We start from the raw sequence: 22151 nt of genomic DNA on the forward strand, positions 1-22151 counted from the left end.
GTGGTTTCAGTCCAGCCAGAGGAACATCTGACGTGATTTTTACAGCAGGTCAATTGCAGGAGACAGCTCAGAAATAAGATCTCCCACTTTATATGACCTTCCGAGACATTAGAAGAACTTTTGGCTCTGTAAATCATCCTGTCCTTTGGCAAATACAGTCCAAAATCAGGTGTCTGTAGAAATACCTCAAGATCCTGCAGCTCTTACCAAATGATATACATGCAACAGTCATCAGTAAAAGCAGCTCTGAAACAGCACCTTATAAGTTTGAGACCAGGGTCAAACGGGTGCATCATTGCCCCAACTCATTGCAACCATTCATTACATCACAGACGAAGATGTCCCACAAGAAGTCCAGCTTCTCTATCGGACAGATAGGATGCTCTTTAACTTTAACAGGTTTAAGGCAAAGAGCAGGGTGTCAACTACTTCCATCGTGGAGCTCCAATACGCAGATGACAACGCCATCCTAGCTCACTCTGAGGACGATCTGCAGTGCATAATGGATGCTTTTGCCAGAGCATATAATCTCCTGGGGCTTGATCTAAACATCAGGAAAACCCAAAAACGGCACCAACCTGCTCCAGATCAAGCTCCTAAACCTAACCCTAATCCTCCAACCATCCCGCTGAAGAACACTGATCATTTCCCATATCCTGGCAGCCTTCTTTCTTCAAAAGCCAACATTGACCTTGAAGTAAATTGCAGAATAGGTTGTGTGAGTGAAGCTTTTGCCAGGCTGAGAAAGAGAGTTTTTGAAGATTGGGATATCAGTATCAATACTGAGCTTCTGGCCTATAAAGCTATAGTCCTCCCCTCCTTGCTATATGGAGCAGAGTCTTGGACAATATACAGCAGGCATATAAAATCCTAAAAATTTACTTCAAAGCTGCCTCCGGTGTACTAACTCCAGCATCCTGGAGGAAGCTAACAGTAAAACCACAGCCACAATTGTGACTCAACACCAATTGCGATGGGTCAGCCATGTTGTCGATATGCCTGACTCCCACCTCCCTAAACATCTCATCTTTGGCCAACCCAAGGATGCAAAGCACACCCCTGGAGGGCAGAGAAAGCGGTTCAAGGAGACTGTCAAGGCCCACCTGAGAAAGTGCCACATCGGATTGGAGAAATTAATACAGGGTAGGGAAAGCTGGGGAAGGACTGTCGATGAGGGGACTGCACAGCTCGAAGAATACTCCACCGTCCCACTGAGAGTAAGCAGCTTCAACATAAGGAGAGACGGGGAAAGGCCCAACCAGCCACATCCACCACCACCTCAATGACCAACACTGCAACAGGACTCATGGATCACGGATCAGCCTCATCAGTCAATCGAATTCAAGTTCTTAATTAGAACGAGACCTTCATCTTTGTTAAAATTCTTTTCCTCTAGTTTTATTTCAATGGCTTCCTTTAGCAGGCGGTCCCAAAAGACATTGGCGCAGCACTGTAGTTTTGTGCAGTCGAAGTCAATCCTATGGCCATTGCAGATGCAATGTTTTGCTACCGTCAATTTCTCTGAGTGACCCAAACGGGTATACCTCCTGTGCTTGTTGATGCGGGTTTTACAGCGCGTCCCACCTGGCCGATATACGCCGCTCCACGTTCACAGGGAATCCTGTAAATGCCAGCTGTCCTGAGTCCCGGGTCATCTTACGGTATTTTCTCAGGATCCTGGCGATCCTTCCAGAAGCTGTGGAAATATAGAGAAGACAGGCCATAGCTATGAGTTCCTCCTCTTTGTTAGGTTTCCTGCTTCCTTCTACTTCGGAAGAACTGAGCAAAAACTATTTCAGACCCAGAGAGTGTCTACAAGGAAATAAGACAATCACACACAACATTCCTAGAGAGTGGCTACAAGGTGAAGGAAGTCATCTGGGCCCAGGCATATTTCTACAGATGTGCCACGGAGCCCATTCTGTTGAGTTGCATCACTTTCTGGTACGGAGGGGCCACTACACAGGATCGGAAAAAGCTGCAGGAAGTTGTAAACTCAGCCAGCTCCATCATGGACACTGGCCTCCACAACAACGAAGATATCTCAAAGACCACATCTATCACTAAAGATTCTCAACACCAATGACATGCCCTGTTCTCATTGCTACCATCAAGGTGGAGGTACAGGAGTCTGAAGCCCCACACTCAACAATTCAGGAACAGTCGCTTCCCCTCTACCATCAGATTTCTGAATGGTCCATGAATCCATGAACACTACCTCACTAATGTCGATTGTTCATTCCTCTGCATTCATGAGTCTGACCTGCTGGGTTCCCAAAGCACTTTGTGTGCGTTGCTCTGGATTTCCAGCATCTGCAGAATCTCTCCTGTTTATGACCGTCTAGTCTTCTTTTGTATTATTTATTTATTTATTGTAACTTACAGTATTTTTATGTATTGCAATGCCACAAAACAACAGATTTCACTACATACGTCAGTGATAATAAACCTGATTCATCAATCTCATCCTGGTGAAGCCACAACACAAAACCACACCCATGGCAAACAACCAATGCAGCTTGCAAAACATATGCCCCTGCTATACCCCACCTCAACCATCAGGTTCTTGAACCAGAGGGGATAACTTCACTCACGCCAACACCGAACTGTTCACACAACCTATGCACTCACTTTCAAGAACTCTTTAGACCATAAGATCATAAGAGATAGGAACAGAATTGGGTTATTTTGCCATCGAGTCTGCTTCACCATTCCATCATGGCTGATTTATCATCCCTCTCAACCCCATTCCCCTGCTTTCTCTCCGTAACCTTTGAGACCCTGACTAATCAAGAACCTATCAATCTCTGCTTTAAATATACCCAATGATTTGGCCTTCACAGCCCTCTGTGGCAATGAACTCCACAGATTCACCACCCTTTGGCTTAAAGAAATTCCCCCTCATCTCTGTTCTAAAGGGATGTTCTTCTATTCTGAGCCTGTGTCCTCTGATCCTAGACTCCCGCACTACATAAAACACCCTCGCTACTTCCATTTTATCTAAACTTTTCAATATTCGATAGGTTTCAATGAGTTCCACCCTCATTCTTGTAAATTTAAAATAATTAAGTGGCTAATGCAAGGAGGAGGTATAAACCTCCACAGATGTAATCCAGAAAGTATCCTGACAAGTTATATCTCAGCCTGGAATGGTAACTGCTCTACTCTGGGCCGACGAAACCTGCAGAGGACAAAAACAGAGGTTTATGAGCCATGTTCCCTCTAATGTGTAAAGACCAGTGTCCATAAAAATCTTATGCTGTGCAATTTCTTTGCCCAGTGCCAACAACACCGTCTGCATCAGAAACTGGAAAAGGAAATGTGATTGTGTACATTTCTGAAATATACTTAGCATGCCAACGAGGCACACAATCTTTCGTGTGCAGTTTGAATTCCTTTGTGCAGTAGCAGCAAAGGATGTGTGTGTGCACACATGTGCACAGCTTAGAGGGAACATTGTTTATGAGCTGGGGATCAGCAACTTTAAACTCCTTGGTGTTATCAATTCAGGGAGCTGTCCTGAGTCCAGCATGTAAGTGAAATTTGGAACGAAGCACCTACTTTTGTAGAAGTTTTACGAAGATTTAGCATGTCATCAAAAACTCTGACAAACTTCTATTGATGCAGGGTGGAAAGCACAACTGACTGGTTGCATCACGCCCTAGTATGGGAACAGCAATGTCCTTGGTGCAGGAGCCTTACGTCCCACACCACCAGGTTCAGAAACAGTTATTACCCCTCAACTATCAAGCTCTTGAAATGGAGCGGATAACTTCACTCACCCCATCGGTGAACTGTTCCCACAATCTATGGACTCACTCTTCAGGATTCTTTATTTCATGTTCTTGATATTTATTGCTAATTTATTTATTAATTATTATTATTTTGTATTTAAACTCTGTGTTGTCTTTTGTACATTGGTTGTTTGTCTGTCTTGTGTGTGGTCTTTCTTTGATTCTGTTGTGTTTCATTGTATTAACAGATTGGCCACAAGAAATAAATCTCAGGGTTGTACATGGTGACATGTACTTTGATAAGAAATCAACTTTGATCGTTGGAATCCTGCTGTCACCTCTCACATCCCCCTCCCTGTGGGGCTGCCATCTCCTCAGACTCCGAATTTTACTTCTCTTGTTATTGTTAGCAATTCTTTCTGTACTGCTGCACATTGTGTATCTTTGCACCATTTTGTGCTTTTGCAATAATGGCTGAATTTAATGTTAACTCAAGGGGTTCTGCAGATGCTGGTAACCCAGAGCAACACACTCAAAATTCTGGAGGAACTGAGCAGGTCACACAATGGAGGGCAATAAACAGATGGAGTTTTGGGTTGAGATCCATCATCAGGTCTGGAGAGGAAGGGGGAAGAAGGCAGAATGAGATGGGTGAGGCACAGCCTCAGGATACAAGAAAGTCCCTTTAGAACAGAGATGAGGAGGAATTTTTTTAGCCAGCAGGTGGTGAATCTGTGGAATTAATTTCCACAGATGGCTGTGGAAGTTGGTCATTGGGTGTATTTGAGGTGGACGTTGATAGGTTGGGGGGCAGTCAAAGGATACAGGGAGGAAGCAGGAGAATGGCGTAGGCGACCTAAGTTCTTGCCACTGTTTGTATGTTTGCCCCGTATATGCGGACTTCCTCTGGGTGCTCTGGTTTCCTCCCACATTCCAAAGATGTATGAGGTATTAGGTTAATTGCACATGGGTGTAACTGGGCGACGTGCGCTTGTGAGGTGCAGAAGGGCCTGTAACCATGCTGTATCTCTGAACTAAATGGGTTTGACACAAAATGCTAGAGCATTAACGCTGAGTTCGGAACCATGCTGCAGAATGAAAAACAAATCACCGGGGACCTGAGGAGAGCTTCAAACTGCATTTTGACTTGAGCTAAATTTTGATGGATTTTGCTCGGAGTATTGTGAGCAGTTTTGTGCCCCTTATTTTAGAAAAGATGTGCTGACATTGGAGAGGGTTCAGAGGAGGTTCACGAGAACGATTCCAGGAATGAAAAGGGTAACATATGAGGAGCATTTGATGGCTTTGGGCCTGTACTTGCTGGAGTTTAGAAGAAATAGGGGGCATCTCATTGAAACCTAATACGTGTAAGACATTAGTGAGGCTGAATTTGGAGTATTGTGTGCAGTTTTGGTCACCGAATTACAGGAAGGATATTAATAAGGTTGAAAGAGCACGGAGAAGGTTTACAAGGATGTTGCCGGGACTTGAGAAACTGTGTTACAGAGGAAGGTTGACCAGGTTAGGACTTTATTCCCTGGAGCGTAGAAGAATGAGGGGAGATTTGATAGAGGTATATAAAATTATGATGGGTATAGATAGAGTGAATGCATGCAGGCTTTTTCCATTGAGGCTAGGGGAGAAAAACCAAAGGTCATGGGTTAAAGGTGAAGGGGAAAAGTTTAAAGGGAACATTGGGGGGGGCTTCTTCACACAGAGAGTGGTGGGAGTGTGGAATGAGCTGCCAGATGAAGTGGTAAATGTGGGCTCACTTTTAATATTTAAGAAAAACTTGGACAAGTAGTTGGATGAGAGGTGTATGGAGGGATATGGGCCAGGTGCAGGTCAGTGGGACGAGGCAGGAAAATGGTTCAGCACAACAAAGAAGGGCCAAAGGGTCTGCTTCTGCGCTGTAATGTTCTATGGTTCTATATATTGAAAGGCCCATACAGAGTGAACGTGGACACGATGTTTCCTATAATGAGGTAGTCTAGGACCAGAGGGCAAAGCCTCAGAATATTAGAACATCCCTTTAGAACAGAGATGAGGTGGGATTTCTTTAGCTAGATGGTGGCGAATTTGTGGACTTCATTACCACAAACAGCGGTGGGTGCCTAGTCACTGGTTGATAGGCTTGTGATTTGTCAGGGCGAAAAGATTACATGAAGCAGGGAGGAGAATGGGGTTGAGAGCGATAATATATCAGCCATGATGGAATGGCGGAGCAGACTTGATGGGCCAAATCGCCCAACTCTGCTCCTATGTCTTATAGTCTTATAGATTGGTAGATTACAAACCTGGAGGATGAATCTAAATGGGGTTGCACAACCATTGTCAGGTTGCACAACCCTAAATATATAAGGGTTCAAGAGCCTCAGGGCCCAAACCACCAAGCTCAGGAACAGTTAGTTACCTCCAAACCGTGAGACCCCTGAACCGGGGTCAATAACATCATGCACTACAACACTGAACTCATTCCACAACCTATGGACTCTACGTCAAGGACCCAGCGACTTATAGTTTCAGTGTTATTTAATTACTTTTTACCCAATTGCATGATTTGTCGTCTTTTGCACATTTGTTGTTTGTCAGTCTTTGTTATTTATAGTCTTTTTGTAAGTTCTATTGTATTTCTGTATTTTCCTGTGAATGCCTGCAAGAAAATTAATCTCAGGGTTGTATATGGTGACATATACACTATATGATAATAAATTTACTTTGAACTTTTAAGCTCCTACAGCATTTTGTATGTGTTGTATTTAATTCAAGATTCAGGATTGTTTAATGCCATGTACAATACACAAGTGTAAAGGAGAATGAAATAATTGTTACTCTGGATCCATTGTAGCACAAAATAACACAATGAAGACAATAAATATAAATATATAAGATAGCTTATATACGTAAATTGATTGTATGTCCATAAAGTAACGCTAGGCACAGGAGTGACTGTACATAAGGCGACTGACAGGAAATGATGAAGTAGTGGTGTTTGGGGGTGTGGAGGGGTGGGTTAGTGTTGATCAGCCTCACTGCTTGGGGAAAGTAACTATTTTTGAGTCTGGTGGTCCTGGTGTGGATGCTACGTAGCCTCCTCGCTGATGGGAGTGGGACAAACAGTCCATGAGCAGGGTGGGTGGGATCCTTCAGGATGTTACTGGCCAAAACTCCTCAGAAGAGAAACAAAAATCTTCATTTTGTGTGTTGGGTGTTTGATGTTTTTGTTGAATGAGGTCCATGGTGTTTCTTTGTTTCATGGCTGTCTGCGGGAAAACACATCTCAGGGTTGTAAGCTGCATACATACTTTGATAATAAGTATACTTTGAATCTTTGCAATGCTGGTAGGACCCAGCTAGAGGCAACGCTGAGATTTGCTGCATTGTCATAGCCTTGACAGCTGGTTAAACTGGTAAGTGTGACTGGGTCTATTCCCCAGCTTTTCTGCAGATGTCCCTTGCTCAGGCTCCCTGTCCCTCTAACCCCAGCTCACCACGGTTCATGTTTATGTAGGTGATAACCCTGTTGCTGCTTTGACAAACTTCTATCGATGCGCAGTGGAGAGTATACTAACTAGTTGCATCACAGCCTGGTATGGAAACACCAATGCCCTGGAATGGAAAATCCTACACAAAGCAGTGGATGCAGCCCAGTCCATCATGGGTAAAGCCCTCCCCACCACTGAGCACATCTACGTGGAGCGCTGTTGCAGGAAAGCAGCATCCATCATCAAGGACCCCCACTACCCAGGCTTTGCTCTCTTCTTGCTGCTGCCTTCAGGTAGAAGGTACAAGAGCCACGGGACTCACAGCACCAGGTTCAGGAATAGTTATTACCCCTCTGCCATCATGCTCTTGAAGCAGAGGAAATAACTTCCCTCAACTTCACTCACCCCATCACTTAACAATTCCCACAACCTATGGACTCATTTTCAAGGACTCTTCATCTCATATTCTTAATATTTATTGTTTACTTAGTTGTTAATATTATTTATTACATTTTTATTTTTTCTCAGCTAAAGTTGGTAAAGCCTGAGGTACAGGCATAGCCAAGCACACTCGTTTCTCAAGTGCTGGGAGCTTTCGGACCACTCTTGTGGAGTTTGGTATTGTGGCTTTCTGGAGATTTACATAGATATTACTGTGTAGGCCTAATTGTTGATGCTGTTGTGTCGTGACTTTGGGATGATACCAGTTGTAGGTATTAGTATTGGAACAATGGATACCCTGTTCACGTTCCATTGTCTTTCAATTTCCTCTTTTAATTCTGCATATTTATGGTGTTTTTCACCTATTGACATCTGCATCCTTGCCTTTAACTGGGCCTGCAATTGCTGCAGGTGGGGTATTCTTAGATTAAATTGTCTATCCTTTCTGGATTTGCAGAGTTTGTCGTCTTTTGCACATTGGTTGTTTGTCCGTCATTGACTCTATTCTGTCTCTTGTATGGACTGCGATTGATTGAGGCCCTTGTTGGTCGGGGTGACCATGGATATTGCGTCCTAGCTGTCTAGATACGTGAGCCAGGGCGGTATGAGTGAGCTGTTACCCAGGTAGCAAGCTCCCCCTCTCCATGCATCTGATGAAACCAAAGGAATGGCAGAGACCATTGCAGTTTGGCACCAGCAGTGCCCAGGAGTTCTGCAGAAGCCTTCCCTAAGAGTGGGTAAGCTGCAAAGCACCGGGGGTTTGAAATCAGAGTTTTCCTTCCCCTAGGTACCAATCACAACTGATGAGCACCATCTGCCCAACGCAACTGGTTTTAGGGTGCCAGTAATCTGCCTTTGCTCCTTCTCCTGTCAGTAGAAACAGTTCCACTGGGTTTAGTAGCTGAGCCACTCGAGAAGACTAGGAGCTGTGTTTGGTTGTTGACGTTATTTGAGGTGCATGCCATGTGAGAATTTAATAGGTACTGGGAGCTTGTCTCCATTACCACCCCCAGCTATAACAATCTTTACTGTGAATGCCTGCAAGAAAATTAATCTCATTGTTTGTCAATGATTTAGATAATAGATTTGATGGCTTTGTGGTGAAGTTTGCAGATGATACCAACATTGGTGGAGGGGTAGGTAGTGCTGAGGAAGCAATGTGATTGCAGAAGGACTTAGACAAATTGGAAGAATGGGCAAAAAAAGTGGCAGATGGAATACAGTGTTGGGAAATGGTATGATAATGCGCTTTGGTAAAAGGAACAAAAGTGCAGATGACTATCTAAATGGGGAGAAAATTCAATCATCAGAGGTGCAAAAGGGATTTAGGAGCCCTTGTGCAAGACTTCTAGGTTAATTTACGGGTTGAGTCTGTGGTAAAATTCAATGTTAGCATTTATTTCAAGGAGAATAGAATATAAAAGCGAGGAGCTAATACTGAGGCTTTATAAGACACTAGTCAGGCCATACTTGGAGTATTGTCAACAGTTTTGGGCCCCATATCTCAGAAAGGATGTGTTGTCATTGGAGAGAGTCTAGACGAGGTTCACAAGGATGATTCCAGGAATGAGGGGGTTAACATATGAGGAGCGCTTGGGCCTGTACTCACTGGAATTTAGAAGAATGTGGGGGTATCTCACTGAAACCTACTGAATGTAGGAAAGACTAGATATGGAGGACGTGGAGAGGATGTTCCTTATGGTGTGGGTGTCCAGAATGAGGTGACCCTTGAGAACAAAAGTACAGAGGAATTAGCCAGAGGGTAGTAATTTGTAGAATGCTCTGCCACAGACTGCAGTGGAGGTCAAAACTGTCTATATATTAAAAACAGAAATTTCTTGATTGGTCAGGCCATCAAAGGTTATGACAAAAAGGCAGATGTATGGGATTCAGGATTGGCCATGATGGAGTGGCAGATGAGATTTGATGGGCTGAATGGCTTAATTCTGCTCCAATGTCTTATGGTACCATATGGTGACGTATATGTACTTCAGTAATAAATCTGCTTTGAACTTTGAACTCAGAGCCTCTCTGTCCAGGATCAGATTGGGAAGGGAACACAGGTGAAGATGACATGGTTCATTCAGTTGTGGTGTACGATTCAGAGTCATAGAGCTCTGTCCATGTGTGAACGGTCGCAGGATGAGCTTTTCACTGTATCTTTGTACATGTGACAATACTAAGCAAACACCATTTTCAATGCCCTGATTTATAAAAGTCAACCTGCTAAGAGATCCCTTTACAACCCTATCTACCTGTGATGGTGTTAATGGAGAATTTGAGAAGTTCTCTGCTGTCACTCAATTCTGTTCCGTTATCAGTTTGCAAACTCAAAGCAACTTTATTTTTATTTTTGAAGATCAAGGGAACAATTCGACTTAACACAACGCAACAACTTTTTCCCGAACCGAGTACCATAAAGGGAACACAGTTCATCGCCACTCGGGATGACGCTCACAAAGCTGCCATCCCACTTCCGCCCACAGAACAGCAGGGACATGGAGTTCAATCTGGAAAAGTGTGAAGTGATTCACTTTGGAAGGTCAAACTTGAAGGCGGAATACAAGGTTAATCACAGGATTCTTCGCAAAGTGGAGAAACAGAGGGTTCTTGGGGTTTACGCTCATAGATCCCTCAAAGTTACCGCGCAAGCTGGTGCAGTGGTTAAGAATGCATACAGTGTGTTGGCCTTCATTAGCTGGGGGATTGAGTTCAAGAGTCATGAGGTAATGTTGCAGCTCTATAAAACCCTGGTTAGACCACACTTGGAGAACTGTGTTCAGATCTGGTTAAATAGAAGGAGAGAGAGAGAGAGAGCAGAGGAGATTTACCAGGAAGCTGCCTGGATTAGAATGTGTGTTTTATCAGGAAAGATTAAGTGAACTGGGACTTTTCTCTTTGGCACATAAGAGAATGAGATATGATTTGATAGAGGTGTATAAGATGCATGGACAGAGTAGACAGCCAGAGACGTTGTCCTAGAATGGAAATGGCCAATATGAGGGGAAACCACTTTAAAGTGATTGGACGAAAGCGTAGTGGGGCATGTCAGAGGTAGGTTTTTTACACAGAAAGTAGTGGGTGTGTAGAACGCACTGCCAGGGATGGCGGTAGAGGAAGATACATTATGGACATTGAAGGGAGTTTTAGATAGGCTCCTGCACCAAGGACATTGCTGTTCCCAAACTAGGCTGTGATGTTAGAAAATGGTGGGTTATATAGAAGGGAAGGGTTAGATTCTTCTTGGAATAGGTTAAAAGGTCGGCTAAACATGGTGGGCTGATGGGCCTGTGCTGTGCTGTAATGTTCCAGGTTCTGAAGTAGCTGTTAAACCTCAACTTCAAAATTCTCCCCGTTACATCACAGAGCGTCACGAGCAATTCCTGTACAGGGACACAGATTGTCTGAAGGCTTTGTACAGCAAGGGATTCTGCGTGCAGAGAAGCCCGCCACTCCTCCACATCTGGCCCTCAGCGCGATTGAGATCTCCGACACAAGCCCACCCATCGGAGGGTTGCAGGGACACACACCACTTGGAATGGTCATGGGTCGAAGGGAAGGAAGCGGGCCCCGGCAATTGGACCTTCACGACATTGTAGACGTATCTGTGGAGGGAACAGTTGGATGGCAGCTGATACTTCCCAATGTTCCAGGTTTCAGCCAATAAATCCGTATCCAGTAACTGAGCCGCCCATGCCGTGTATATATCTGAAAGAGAACTTGTGACAATGAACGTGGTGTTTGCATGAAAGTATCTTAGAACACTACAGCAAAGAAACAGGACCTTTGGCCCATCTAGTTCTTGCCAAACTATTATTCCCCCTAGTCCCATCAGCCCACACCTGGACCCTACTCTTCCATACCCAATCAAACCCACATCCACCACTTCCACTGGCAGCTCATTCCACACTCTCACCTGGTGAAGGGTCTTGGCCCGAAATGCTGATTGTTTACTCTTTTCCATAGATGCTGCCAGTGTTCTGTCTCCAGTATTTGGTCTGTATTGCTCTGGATTTCCAGCATTTGCAGATTTTGTCATGTTTGTGATACTCCAAATTAGGTCACCTACATCTTATACATAACATCCCACCTCCTGTATAAAGGCCAATGTGCCAAAAGCTCTGTTTATGTCCTTAATTTCCTGAGATGCTAACTGTGCGTTTCTGCACTAAAATTACTAATGTACTAATTGCATTCTTGTAAATCTTGTTTATAACTTAGTTTATGTTCTTTTTTTGTGAATGCTGTTTATCTGATGCTCTGGTTCCGCGACACTGCTGCAGGGAAGATTTTCATTGCACCTGTACAGACATGGACTTGTGCATCTGCCAGTAAACTTGACTTTTACTTTGGTCTTACCGTCCCCGAAGAGCTTGTACTTTGCAAAGCTCTGGAACTGGACTCCCCCCAGGGATGTGAGTTTGGTGTGCCGTTTCCACGGAGACTTGGCTGTGCTGCCACCTTTCGACACAATCTGCAGTTTGGACAGCTCGGGCAGGAAGCGGTGAGGAAGAGTCCAACTGTAGACATGAGGGTTCGAGTATAAAAACTGGTCTCCTGCAAGGGCAGAGGGTCATGTCCGTTAGGAGGGTGACCTCCGAGAAAGTTTTTACATCTGATTACCCCCAAAACATAGAACACAGAACATTATAGCATAGGCCCTTTGGCCTACAATGTGGCAACCTTTTGACCTACTCCAAAATCATTCTAACCTTCTCTCCCACATATTCCTTCAGTGTTCTTTCCACGTGTTTATCTAAGAGTCTCTTAAATGTCCCTAATATATCTGCCGCTACCTCCCCCCCGCCCCTGGCAGCACGTTCCACTCTGCATAATAAAACATTTCCCTTTGACATCCGTCCTGTGCTTTCTTTCAATCACCTTAAAATTATGCTCCTTCATACTAGTTATTTCACCATGGGGAAAAAAGTCTCTGAGAAATGTCTCTTTTTCGGTCGTGGGAAAAAAGTCACTTGATCTATCATCTATAAACTTCTATATCAACTCACCTCACGTTCTCCTTCACTCCAAAAAGAAAAGCCCTAGTTCACTCAACCTTTCCTCATTGGACATGTTCTCTAATCCCGTTAGTATCGTCTGCACCCTCTCTGCGTCCTTTCTATAATGAGGCGACCAGAACATGTTACAAAAGACTCATGTTGGCAAGGAACAGTATAATTCCTTGCCAGAGTACCATGCACAAAATGCTGGAGGATCTCAGCAGGTCAGGCAGCATCTATGGAGAGGAATAAACAGTTGATGCTTTGGGCTCAGGACTCTTCATCAGGACTGGAAAGGAAGGGGGCAGAGGCTAGCAGAATGATGAAGAGTCTCAGCCTGAACGTCGACTGTTTATTCCTCTTTATAGATGCAGAGTACCTTCAGCATTTAGTGTGTGAATTTGCAGCTTCTGCAGAATCCCTTGTGCTAGTAATTTCTTACCGATTTTTGTCACCTGATCGTACTTGATTGTAACACACAGAAGAGTCTGTCCGTTTCGCCGTCCAGACGACGGCCAAGCGTACCCATCTGTGACATTGGGAGGGAAGTGTGGCACACTGTGCGTCAGCCAGAATCCCTGGATTTTGTCAAACATCAGGACCCCTGTAATGAGAAGACAGTGGAGCACTAATCACCATAAATGTCAGTCTCCAAAAGACCATAAGACTTAGGAGTAGAATTAGGCTATTCTTGATATCCCAATGCTGAGAAAATGACATACTTTCTATCTGTTGTGTATTTATTATTTCAGTAATATTTGAGAAATCTTATATGTATAGTTTGATTAAGCATTTTTGTTCATTTAGATAATTCATTACAGGTTACTTGTGAATTACATACATCATCACATTACCATGTGATACGTGCATGCCTCACTTAAAGTAAAACACAAAGTTAGACCAGCATTTCAGACTCCCATGTCTTCCTTTGAGTCAGTTGAATGTTTTGAAGTTACAAAACATAACACTATGATTTCATACACCTCTTGGAGAAGATTGATCATCCTTCAATCTTCTATGTCCATAATAGAATCAATGAAAGACCGCACTAGCTTGGGTGTTCAATGTGCAAAAGACAACAAGCTGCAAATACAAAAAGAAAGAAACAATAATAATAAAAAATAATCAACAAACACCGAGAACATGAGATGAAGAGTCCTTGAAAGTGAGTCCATAGGTTGTGGAAACACAAGGAAATCTGCAGATGCTGGAAATTCAAGCAACACACACAAAATGCTGGTGGAACGCAGCAGGCCGGGCAGCACCTATAATGAGAAGCACTGTTGACGTTTCGGGCCGAGACCCTTTGTCAGGTTGTGGGAACATTTCAGTGAAGCTGAGTGTAGTTATCCCTTTTGGATCAGGAGCCTGATGGCTGAGGGGATAATAACTGTTTCTGAAGCTGGTGGTGAGAACCCTGCGACTCTTCGACAGCACGGTGCCCAAAACTGAGCGCAATATTTCAAATCCAGCCTTATCAGCAACTTCTGCAATCAAAATCAGAATCAGGTTTAATATCACCAGCATATGTTGTGAAATGATGTATTTCACTGATTGCTTCAATGTGCATTTGGATAAATAAACTTGAATCTTGAATTTAGCTGTGCTGTTCCTAGGTTTAAATATTGCAGGAAAGCAGCACCCATCATCAAGGATCCCCATGGTTCAGGACATGCTCTCTTTTAGCTACTGCCATCAGGAAGGAGGTACAGAAGCCTCAGGACCCCCCACCACCATTTTCAGCAACAGTTATTACCCTTCATCCATCAGGTTTTTGAACTAGAGGGGATAACTTCACTCAATTTCACTTGCCCCATTACTGAACTGTTCCCAAAACCTATGGAATTACTTCAGGGCTTTTCATAAGACAATAAGACCTTAAGATGTAGGAGCAGAAATAAACCATTTGGCCCATCAAGTCTGCTCTGTTACTTCATCAAGGCTGATCCAATTTTCGTCAGCCCCAATCTCCTGCCCTCTCCCCATATCTCTTCATGTCCTGACCAATCAAGAATCTATCAACCTTTGCCTTAAATATACATAAAGCTGCCTGTGGCAAAGAATTCCACAGATTCACCACACTCAGACTAAAGAAATACTTCCTCATCTCCGTTCTAAAATGATGCTCCTCTACTCTGAGGATGTGTCCTCTGGCCTTAGACACTCCCACCATAGGAAACATCCTCTCCACATCTACTTTTATCAAGGCTACATTCTTAATATTTATTGCTATTAATAATTCTTTTTATTTCTTTCTTTTTGTATGAGAGGTGACCTGATAGAGGTGTATAAGATGATGCGAGGCATCGATTGTGTGGATAGTCAGAGGCTTTTTCCAAGGGTTGAAATGGTTGCCACAAGAGGACACAGGTTTAAGGTGCTGGGGAGTAGGTACAGAGGAGATGTCAGGGGTAAGTTTTTTACTCAGAGAGTGGTGAGTGCATGGAACGGGCTGCCGGCAATGGTGATGGAGGAGGATACGATAGGGTCTTTTAAGAGACTTTTGGATAGGTACATGAATAGGTACATAGCCCTAAAATAGAGGGCTATGGGGAAGTCTAGTAATTTCTAAGGTAGGGACATATTCGGGACAACTTTGTGGGCCGAAGGGCCTGTATTGTGCTGTAGGTTTTCTATTTTTCTATTTACATATTTTGTTGAATTTTGCACACCGGTTGTTTGTCCATCCCGTTGGGTGTGGTCTTTTACTGATTCTATTGTGTTTTTTGTATTTATCATGAATGTTTACAAAAAAATGAATCTCAGGTTTATATCTGGTGACAGATATACTTTGATAATAAATTTACTTTCAACTTTGAGCTTTGAACTTTAATTATTTGGCAAACAGTGGTCTTGACTCACAAGCTCACTGACATGAGATCTGAGAGCTCGCCACAAATGGTGAATTCACAAAACGATTGAATCAAACTTGAAGAGGAAACTACAAAAGTGAAGTTTAAAAGTGACAAATTCATCCCGTAACATTAGCTTGTTGGGAGAAAACAGTGTGTGTTTACTTCTTGTCACCCTGGTGTATATCTGTGGTAGGGCCATGAGGTTGGCTGGTCAATGGTCAACAACAGTAAGTTAATAAGTAATGTCCTTTCACAATTGTTTAGATTATTCAAATACATGTTCAAGTTCTTTCTGAGCTGGAGTATGCATACCAATACTCACCTTCTACACGTGCACCCTAACGTACTGCATCACTGCATGGGGCAGCTCGGTAGCGCAGTGCTTGTAGTGCCAGCGACCCGGGTTCAATTCCCACCACTGTCTGTATGGAGTTTGTACGTTCTCCCCGTGACTGTGTGGGTTTCCTCCCACACTTCAAAGACATGCTGGTTGGTAGGCTAGGGTATATCGGGGGTTGCTGGGCAGTGTGGCTCGAAGGGCCAGCACAACCTGATCCATGCCGTATCTCAATAATTAATTAGCACTACAGGAAGGCTTTACAACGGCTAGTCAAACTGCCCAGTACATCAGTTTACCCACCTGGACAGAAGAAGGTATAGGAACCTCAAGTTCAGTAACAGTTATTACCCCTCAACCGTCAGGACCCTGAACCAGAGGGGATAACTTCACTCACCTCAGCACTCAACTGTTCCCACAACCTATGAATTCACAACTCAGGGACTCTACAATTCATGTTCTTGAAATTTATTACTTATTTAAATGTTTTTTTCCCTTCCTGCATTTGCACATTAGTTTTTTCTCTGACTCTGTGTGCAGTTTTACACTGATTCTTTTGTATTTGTTTTAAACTACTGTAAACGTCCACAGGGCAGTTTATGGTGACATACACTCATTGGCCACTTTAATAGGTACACCCATACACCGCTCATTATTGCAAATATCTAATCAGCCAATCATGTGGCAGCAACTCAATGCATAAAAGCATGCAGACATGGTCAAGAAGTTCAGTTGTTATTCAGACCAAACATCAGAATGGGGAAGGAATGACTCTGACCGTGAGATCTGCAGTGGAAAGAGTGAGCAATTTCAAGTTTCTGGGTGACAGCATCTCTGAAGATCTAACCTGGACCCAACAGATCGATGCGGTTACAAAGAAGGCACAACAATGGCTACACTTCATTAGGAGTCGGAGGAGATTCGGCACGTCAACAAAGTTACTCGCAAGTTTCTCCACGCGTACTGCGGAAAGCATTCTGACTGTTTGGTATGGGGGGGCCAAGGGATCCAAATAATGTGCAAAAATTTGTGAAGTCGGTCAGATCTATCATGGGCACTAGCCTCCCCAGCATTAAGGACATCTTCAAGGAGCAATGCCTCAAAAGGGCAGCATTTCCTTAAGGACCCCCATCACCAGAACATGCCCTATTCTCATTGCTACCAACAAAGAGGAGGTACAGGGGCCTGAAGGCACGCACTCAGTGATTCAGGAACAGCTTCTTCCCCTCCGCCATCAGATTTCTGAATGGACATTGAACCCATGAACACTACCTCACCTCTTTATTTTTCTCCTTTTGCACTATTTATCTATATAACCATATAACAATCACAGCACGGAAACAGGCCATCTTGGCCCTCCTAGTCCGTGCCGAACCCTTAATCTCACCTAGTCCCACCTACCCGCACTCAGCCCATAACCCTCCACTCCTTTCCTGTCCATATATCTATCCAATTTTACCTTAAATGACACAACTGAACTGGCCTCTACTACTTCTACAGGAAGCTCATTCCATACAGCTATCACTCTTTGAGTAAAGAAATACCCCCTCGTGTTTTCCTTAAACTTCTGCCCCCTAACTCTCAAATCATGTCCTCTAGTTTGAATCTCCCCTACACTCAATGGAAACAGCCTGTTCACGTCAACTCTATCTATCCCTCTCAAAATTTTAAATACCTCGATCAAATCCCCCCTCAACCTTCTACGCTCCAATCTAACTTAATGTTTTAATATATATATATATATATACTTACTGTAGTTCACTGTTTATTATTATTATTATTATGTATCGCAGTGCGCTGCTGCCACATAACAACACATTTCACAGTGATTCTGGTTCTGAAATGATTGTTGGTACCAGATCAGTGTTTGAGTATCTCAGAAATTGCTGAACTCCTGGGATTTTCTCATACAATTGTCTAGAATTTACTGAGAACAGTGCAGAAAAACAAAGAAGAAAAATGGCAGTGAGCAGCAGTTCTGTGGGTGAAAATGTCTTGTAAATGAGAGAGGTCGGAGGAAAATGGCCAAATAGGTTCAAACTGACAGGAAGGTGACAGTAACTCAAATAACCGTACATTACAGTGGTGTGCAGAAGAGCATCTCTGAATGCACGACACGTCGAACCTTGAAGTGGATGGGCTACAGCAGCAGGAGATCACAATCATGCACTCAGTTTTCACTGTATCTGGTACCTAATTAAGTGGCTGCTGAATGTGTATGTACTTTGATAATAACTTTACTTGGAACTTTGAACTTACCACTTTCTCAGTTAATAAACCTACCTCTGTCTTCTCCCTTAAACTCCTCTCTAGTCATTTTAAAACAATGTCCTGTGGTATTGGTCATTGTCAGCATGGGAAATGTCTCTGGCTAACCAGTCTTCATGTCTTATCATCCGATACACATCTACCAAATCACTTCTCATCCTCCATCGCTCCCAACAGAAAAACCCTAACTCACTCAACGATCTTCATAAGACATGCTCTCTAATCCAATAAAGGGGCTGCACAGTAGCAGAGCAGTTAGCGTTATGCTTTACAACACCAGCAATCACCAGTCAGGGTTCGATCCCTGCCACTGTCTGTCAGGAGTCTGTACGTTCTTCCCGTAACATGTGGGTTTCCTCCAGGTGCTCCAGTTTCCTCCCATACTCCAAAGATGTACGGGTTAGGGTTAGTAAGTTGGCAACTCTTGTGGGCTGCCCCCAGCACAATCCTCTGACTGTGCCTGTCATTGATGCAAACAACTCATTTCACTGCATGTCTCGACGTGGATGTGACAAGCAGAGCTAATCTTTAATCTTTAATTTAGTTACCTTTTGTGTGTCCATGGAACATGTCGTAAGGCATCGATGGCGGAGCATCATTGTAGATAAAATAAGCATGGTCGTTGACCTGTTTCCAAGGAGAAAATGATGACAGACACTGAACCAAGCAAAGCGTTCCTTAAAACTGCACGAGCATAACTGGACAATTGTTGTGTGAAATCAGGATTGGACACCCTTGGGTAAGTAACCCATTTATTTATAGGACAAGAAAAACACTAAGCATTCAGTAAACCATTCAAGTTACACTCAGTTACAAAGACTTTTCTAAAATGTGCGCCTGGGCCCGTCTTGCTGCAGCACACTTCCACTGTTTCCATGGCAACCATCCACAACCTGGTCCACAGTGCCCAGAGAGCAAAACATAGCCAGGTGCTTTCAGTGCACTAGATTTATATTCTTCCTGCGTCATGATGTCATCAGCTGGCATCAGCCTGTGGGAGGCTCTTAAACGGGCTAATCCCTAGCAGGGGGAAGTGGCTTTTGATGAGCAGGTAAGATAGAGACCTACTGACACAGCAAGGCAACAAATTGGGTGTGTAAGTGGCAAGTGAAATTCATTGTTGCCAAGGATGAGGAGCACATGTTGCAGGGAGAAATTAAAGACTCCAGATCCCCCTGGGGTTGAAGCCCTCCGTTGATCGGGGTCGACCATGGATGTTGCGTCCTAGCTGCATTCAGTGAAACCCCAAGACAGGGCAGTACAATATGGAGAGAAAACTGTTGCCCCTGCACCTAGCTCCCCCCTCTCCACACAGCTGGTGAATTTGAAGGAATGGCAGAGACCGACACAGTCTGGTACCAGCAGCATTGCAGGAGTTGCCAGTCAGTGTTGAACTCAGTGTAGGGCAGCCCTAGGGACTCCAGCTCTGGATTTCTCCTTGGTGTTTACTCCCGAAGCCTCCCCCATGAGTGGGTCTAGCCACAAGGCAGCGGAGGTTTGAGATCAGAGTTTTCCTTCTCCTAGGTGAGCTGCCCACCACGGCTGCTGAACCCCATCTGCCGGGATGCCTTTCTGTAATTACTTTGGACAGTTACATGGATGTTTCAATGTACATGTGACAAAGCTAATCTAATCTAATCTCTGAAGACCAGATGCATTTTTCAACCATTCAGTGGTATCTATTAGGAAGGTTTGATTTTTAAAAAATTCCAGATGTATTTAATTACATAAATTTAGTTCCTTCATGGGATTTGACCTCAAATTCTGGATTTAATTTTTAACCACTATGCCATCACACCCATGGAATGCTCTGGAGGATAAAGGATAAGGAGATGTACATGTACTTTGACAGTACAGTAAACGTGTTTTGAACTTTGAGTTTGATCACGTTACACTGTTAACACTCACCTTTGACTGATTGTTGGCATAGAGCTGCTGCAAGGTTCTCCCCACCGCACTCTCCGTTGTGTTGACAAGGTATTTACCTTGCTGCCAGTCTGCAGTCCATGGATCCAGGTACATATATCTCAGTCCCAGCCCAGCAGATTGATGTTCCATGACCCTGGGCAGCTTGTACATGGCAAACCTAGGAGGATATTCATAAGGAATTCATTTATAGTAAACAGCACAGGAACGGCTTCCCGTTCTCCAACTGTCCACTCTGCTCTCCTATCAGATTCCTTCTTCAGCAGTTCACCTTTTCCATCTGTCACTTCCCAGCTTCTCACTTCATACCCCTTTTCTCCCACCCACCCACCCACCCACTTGATCATCACCAAGAGGGCAGCAATCTCCTCCTCTTCTTCCTGGAGTAACCTGGGGTATATCCCATGCAGCCCCGGGGACTTATCGACCCTAATTTTTTTCCAGCACATGCTCTTCGTTAACGTCAACATGTTCTAGCATATTAGCCTGTTTTACATTGTCCTCACGTTTGTCAATGTTGAGTACTGAAGCAAGGACATCATCTACCTCTTGCAACTCTAGGCACATTTCTTCTTTTATCCCTGACTGGTCCTACCCTCACTCTAGTTATCCTCCTGTTCTTCACATATGTGTAGAATCCCTTGGGCTTTTCCCTGTCCTACTCAGTAAGGCCTTCTCATGCCTCCTCCTATCTCTTCTATGTCCTTAAGTTCTTAAGCTCCTTCTTGTCTTATTTTATAACTCTCTAGAGCCCTAGAGTCTGATCCTTGCTTCCTAAACCTTAAGTAAGCATCCTTCTTCCTCGGCTAGATTTTCCTCATCTGTTGTCAATCTTGGTTCCTTCACCCTACCAGTCATTCCCTGACTCAGTGGGACAGACCTACCCAGAACCCTGTGCAAGAGTTTCCGAAACAACCTCCACATTTCACCTGTTCTCTTCCCTGAGTACATCCATTCCCCATTTACGCTGCAAAGTTCATGCCAAATGCTAAGATATAGAAAGACACGATGAGGGTTAAATGGAGCACAAGTTCTTGCACGGTCTGGAAGAGCAAAATGGCTCCCCCTCACCAAAGGAACGGCAGAGACTGATACAATTTGACACAAGTGGCATCGCAGGAGTAATCAGTCAGTCTTGTACTGAATGTAAGACTGCCTTAAGGATTTCAGCTCTGGATTTTTCCCATGGGATTTACTCCTGAAGTCTTCCCCATGAGTGAGTATACCCACAATGCAGATCAGAGTTTCCCTTCTCCGAGATGAGCTGCCAATCACAACTGATGAGCCCCATCGGCCCAGAGCGACTGGTTTTAAGGTGCCACTAACCCGCCTTTGCCCCTGCTCCTGTCAGTAGAAACTGTTTCACCGTGCTTAGCCGCTAAGCCACACGTGAAGGCCAGCAGCTCGATTCAGTTGTCAGAGCTACTTGAGACAATAACCATCGAAGGCCTTTAATAGGTAGTGGGAGCTTGTCCCCCCCATTACCACCCCAACCCACCTTAAGGAGCCACGAACTGTATAGTGACCAAATACTACCTTGAGATTCATTTATTTGCAAGCATTTACAGGAAAATATAGAAATACTATGGAACTTATGAGAAACTGTAGATAGAAAAGACTGACAAACAACCAAAGTGCAAAAAAGACAAATAGTGTAAATAATAATAAAGAATTCTGAAACCGCGAGTTGTAGAGTCCCTCAGAAGTGAGCTTAAAGCTGGTGTGTTCCGTGTGCAGCCACCATGGTTGTACTCACCAATCCACTGCTTGGCCCAACTCATTTCTGCAGGAGATCTCAGCCACACTGGGAACAGCGTGAGCTGTTATCAGAAAGATCAGAGAACAAACAACTTCTGCCCCCATTTCGGAAGCCGCTCAATTAGCAATCTAAATCTCTGATGGTCGCCCCTGCAGAGAAAGCTGTCGCCAGCCAGAATCAATTTGCCGAATTGTCATTATGAAAGCAGAAGTGACACTGTATTAAATCACTTCATGAAGAGTTAATGGTCCCTCTTTGCATACTCTCTGCTGAGCTTTGAAATTGTTTGCCTTCTTCACGCGCCTGCGGAGATCAACATCTTCAAAACACAGGGAGGTAGATCGCA

The 22151-nt window shown here is 44.0% G+C and overlaps 1 protein-coding gene across 1 annotated transcript; it reads right to left on the reverse strand.

Annotated features, from left to right (window-relative positions):
• Positions 1-9981: 9981 nt before the first annotated feature.
• dnase2b (deoxyribonuclease II beta) lies at positions 9982-21909 on the reverse strand. Its single transcript, XM_059985214.1, has 6 exons — positions 21803-21909; positions 20029-20206; positions 18669-18747; positions 13103-13264; positions 12020-12217; positions 9982-11368 (listed from the first exon to the last, which is right to left on the reverse strand). Exons 1-6 carry the CDS (start codon positions 21907-21909, stop codon positions 11031-11033), a joined length of 1062 nt encoding a protein of 353 aa, XP_059841197.1. The 3' UTR covers positions 9982-11030.
• Positions 21910-22151: the final 242 nt, after the last annotated feature.

The sequence above is a fragment of the Hypanus sabinus genome, chromosome 11, assembly GCF_030144855.1.
Source record: "Hypanus sabinus isolate sHypSab1 chromosome 11, sHypSab1.hap1, whole genome shotgun sequence".
Lineage (NCBI taxonomy): Eukaryota > Metazoa > Chordata > Chondrichthyes > Myliobatiformes > Dasyatidae > Hypanus > Hypanus sabinus.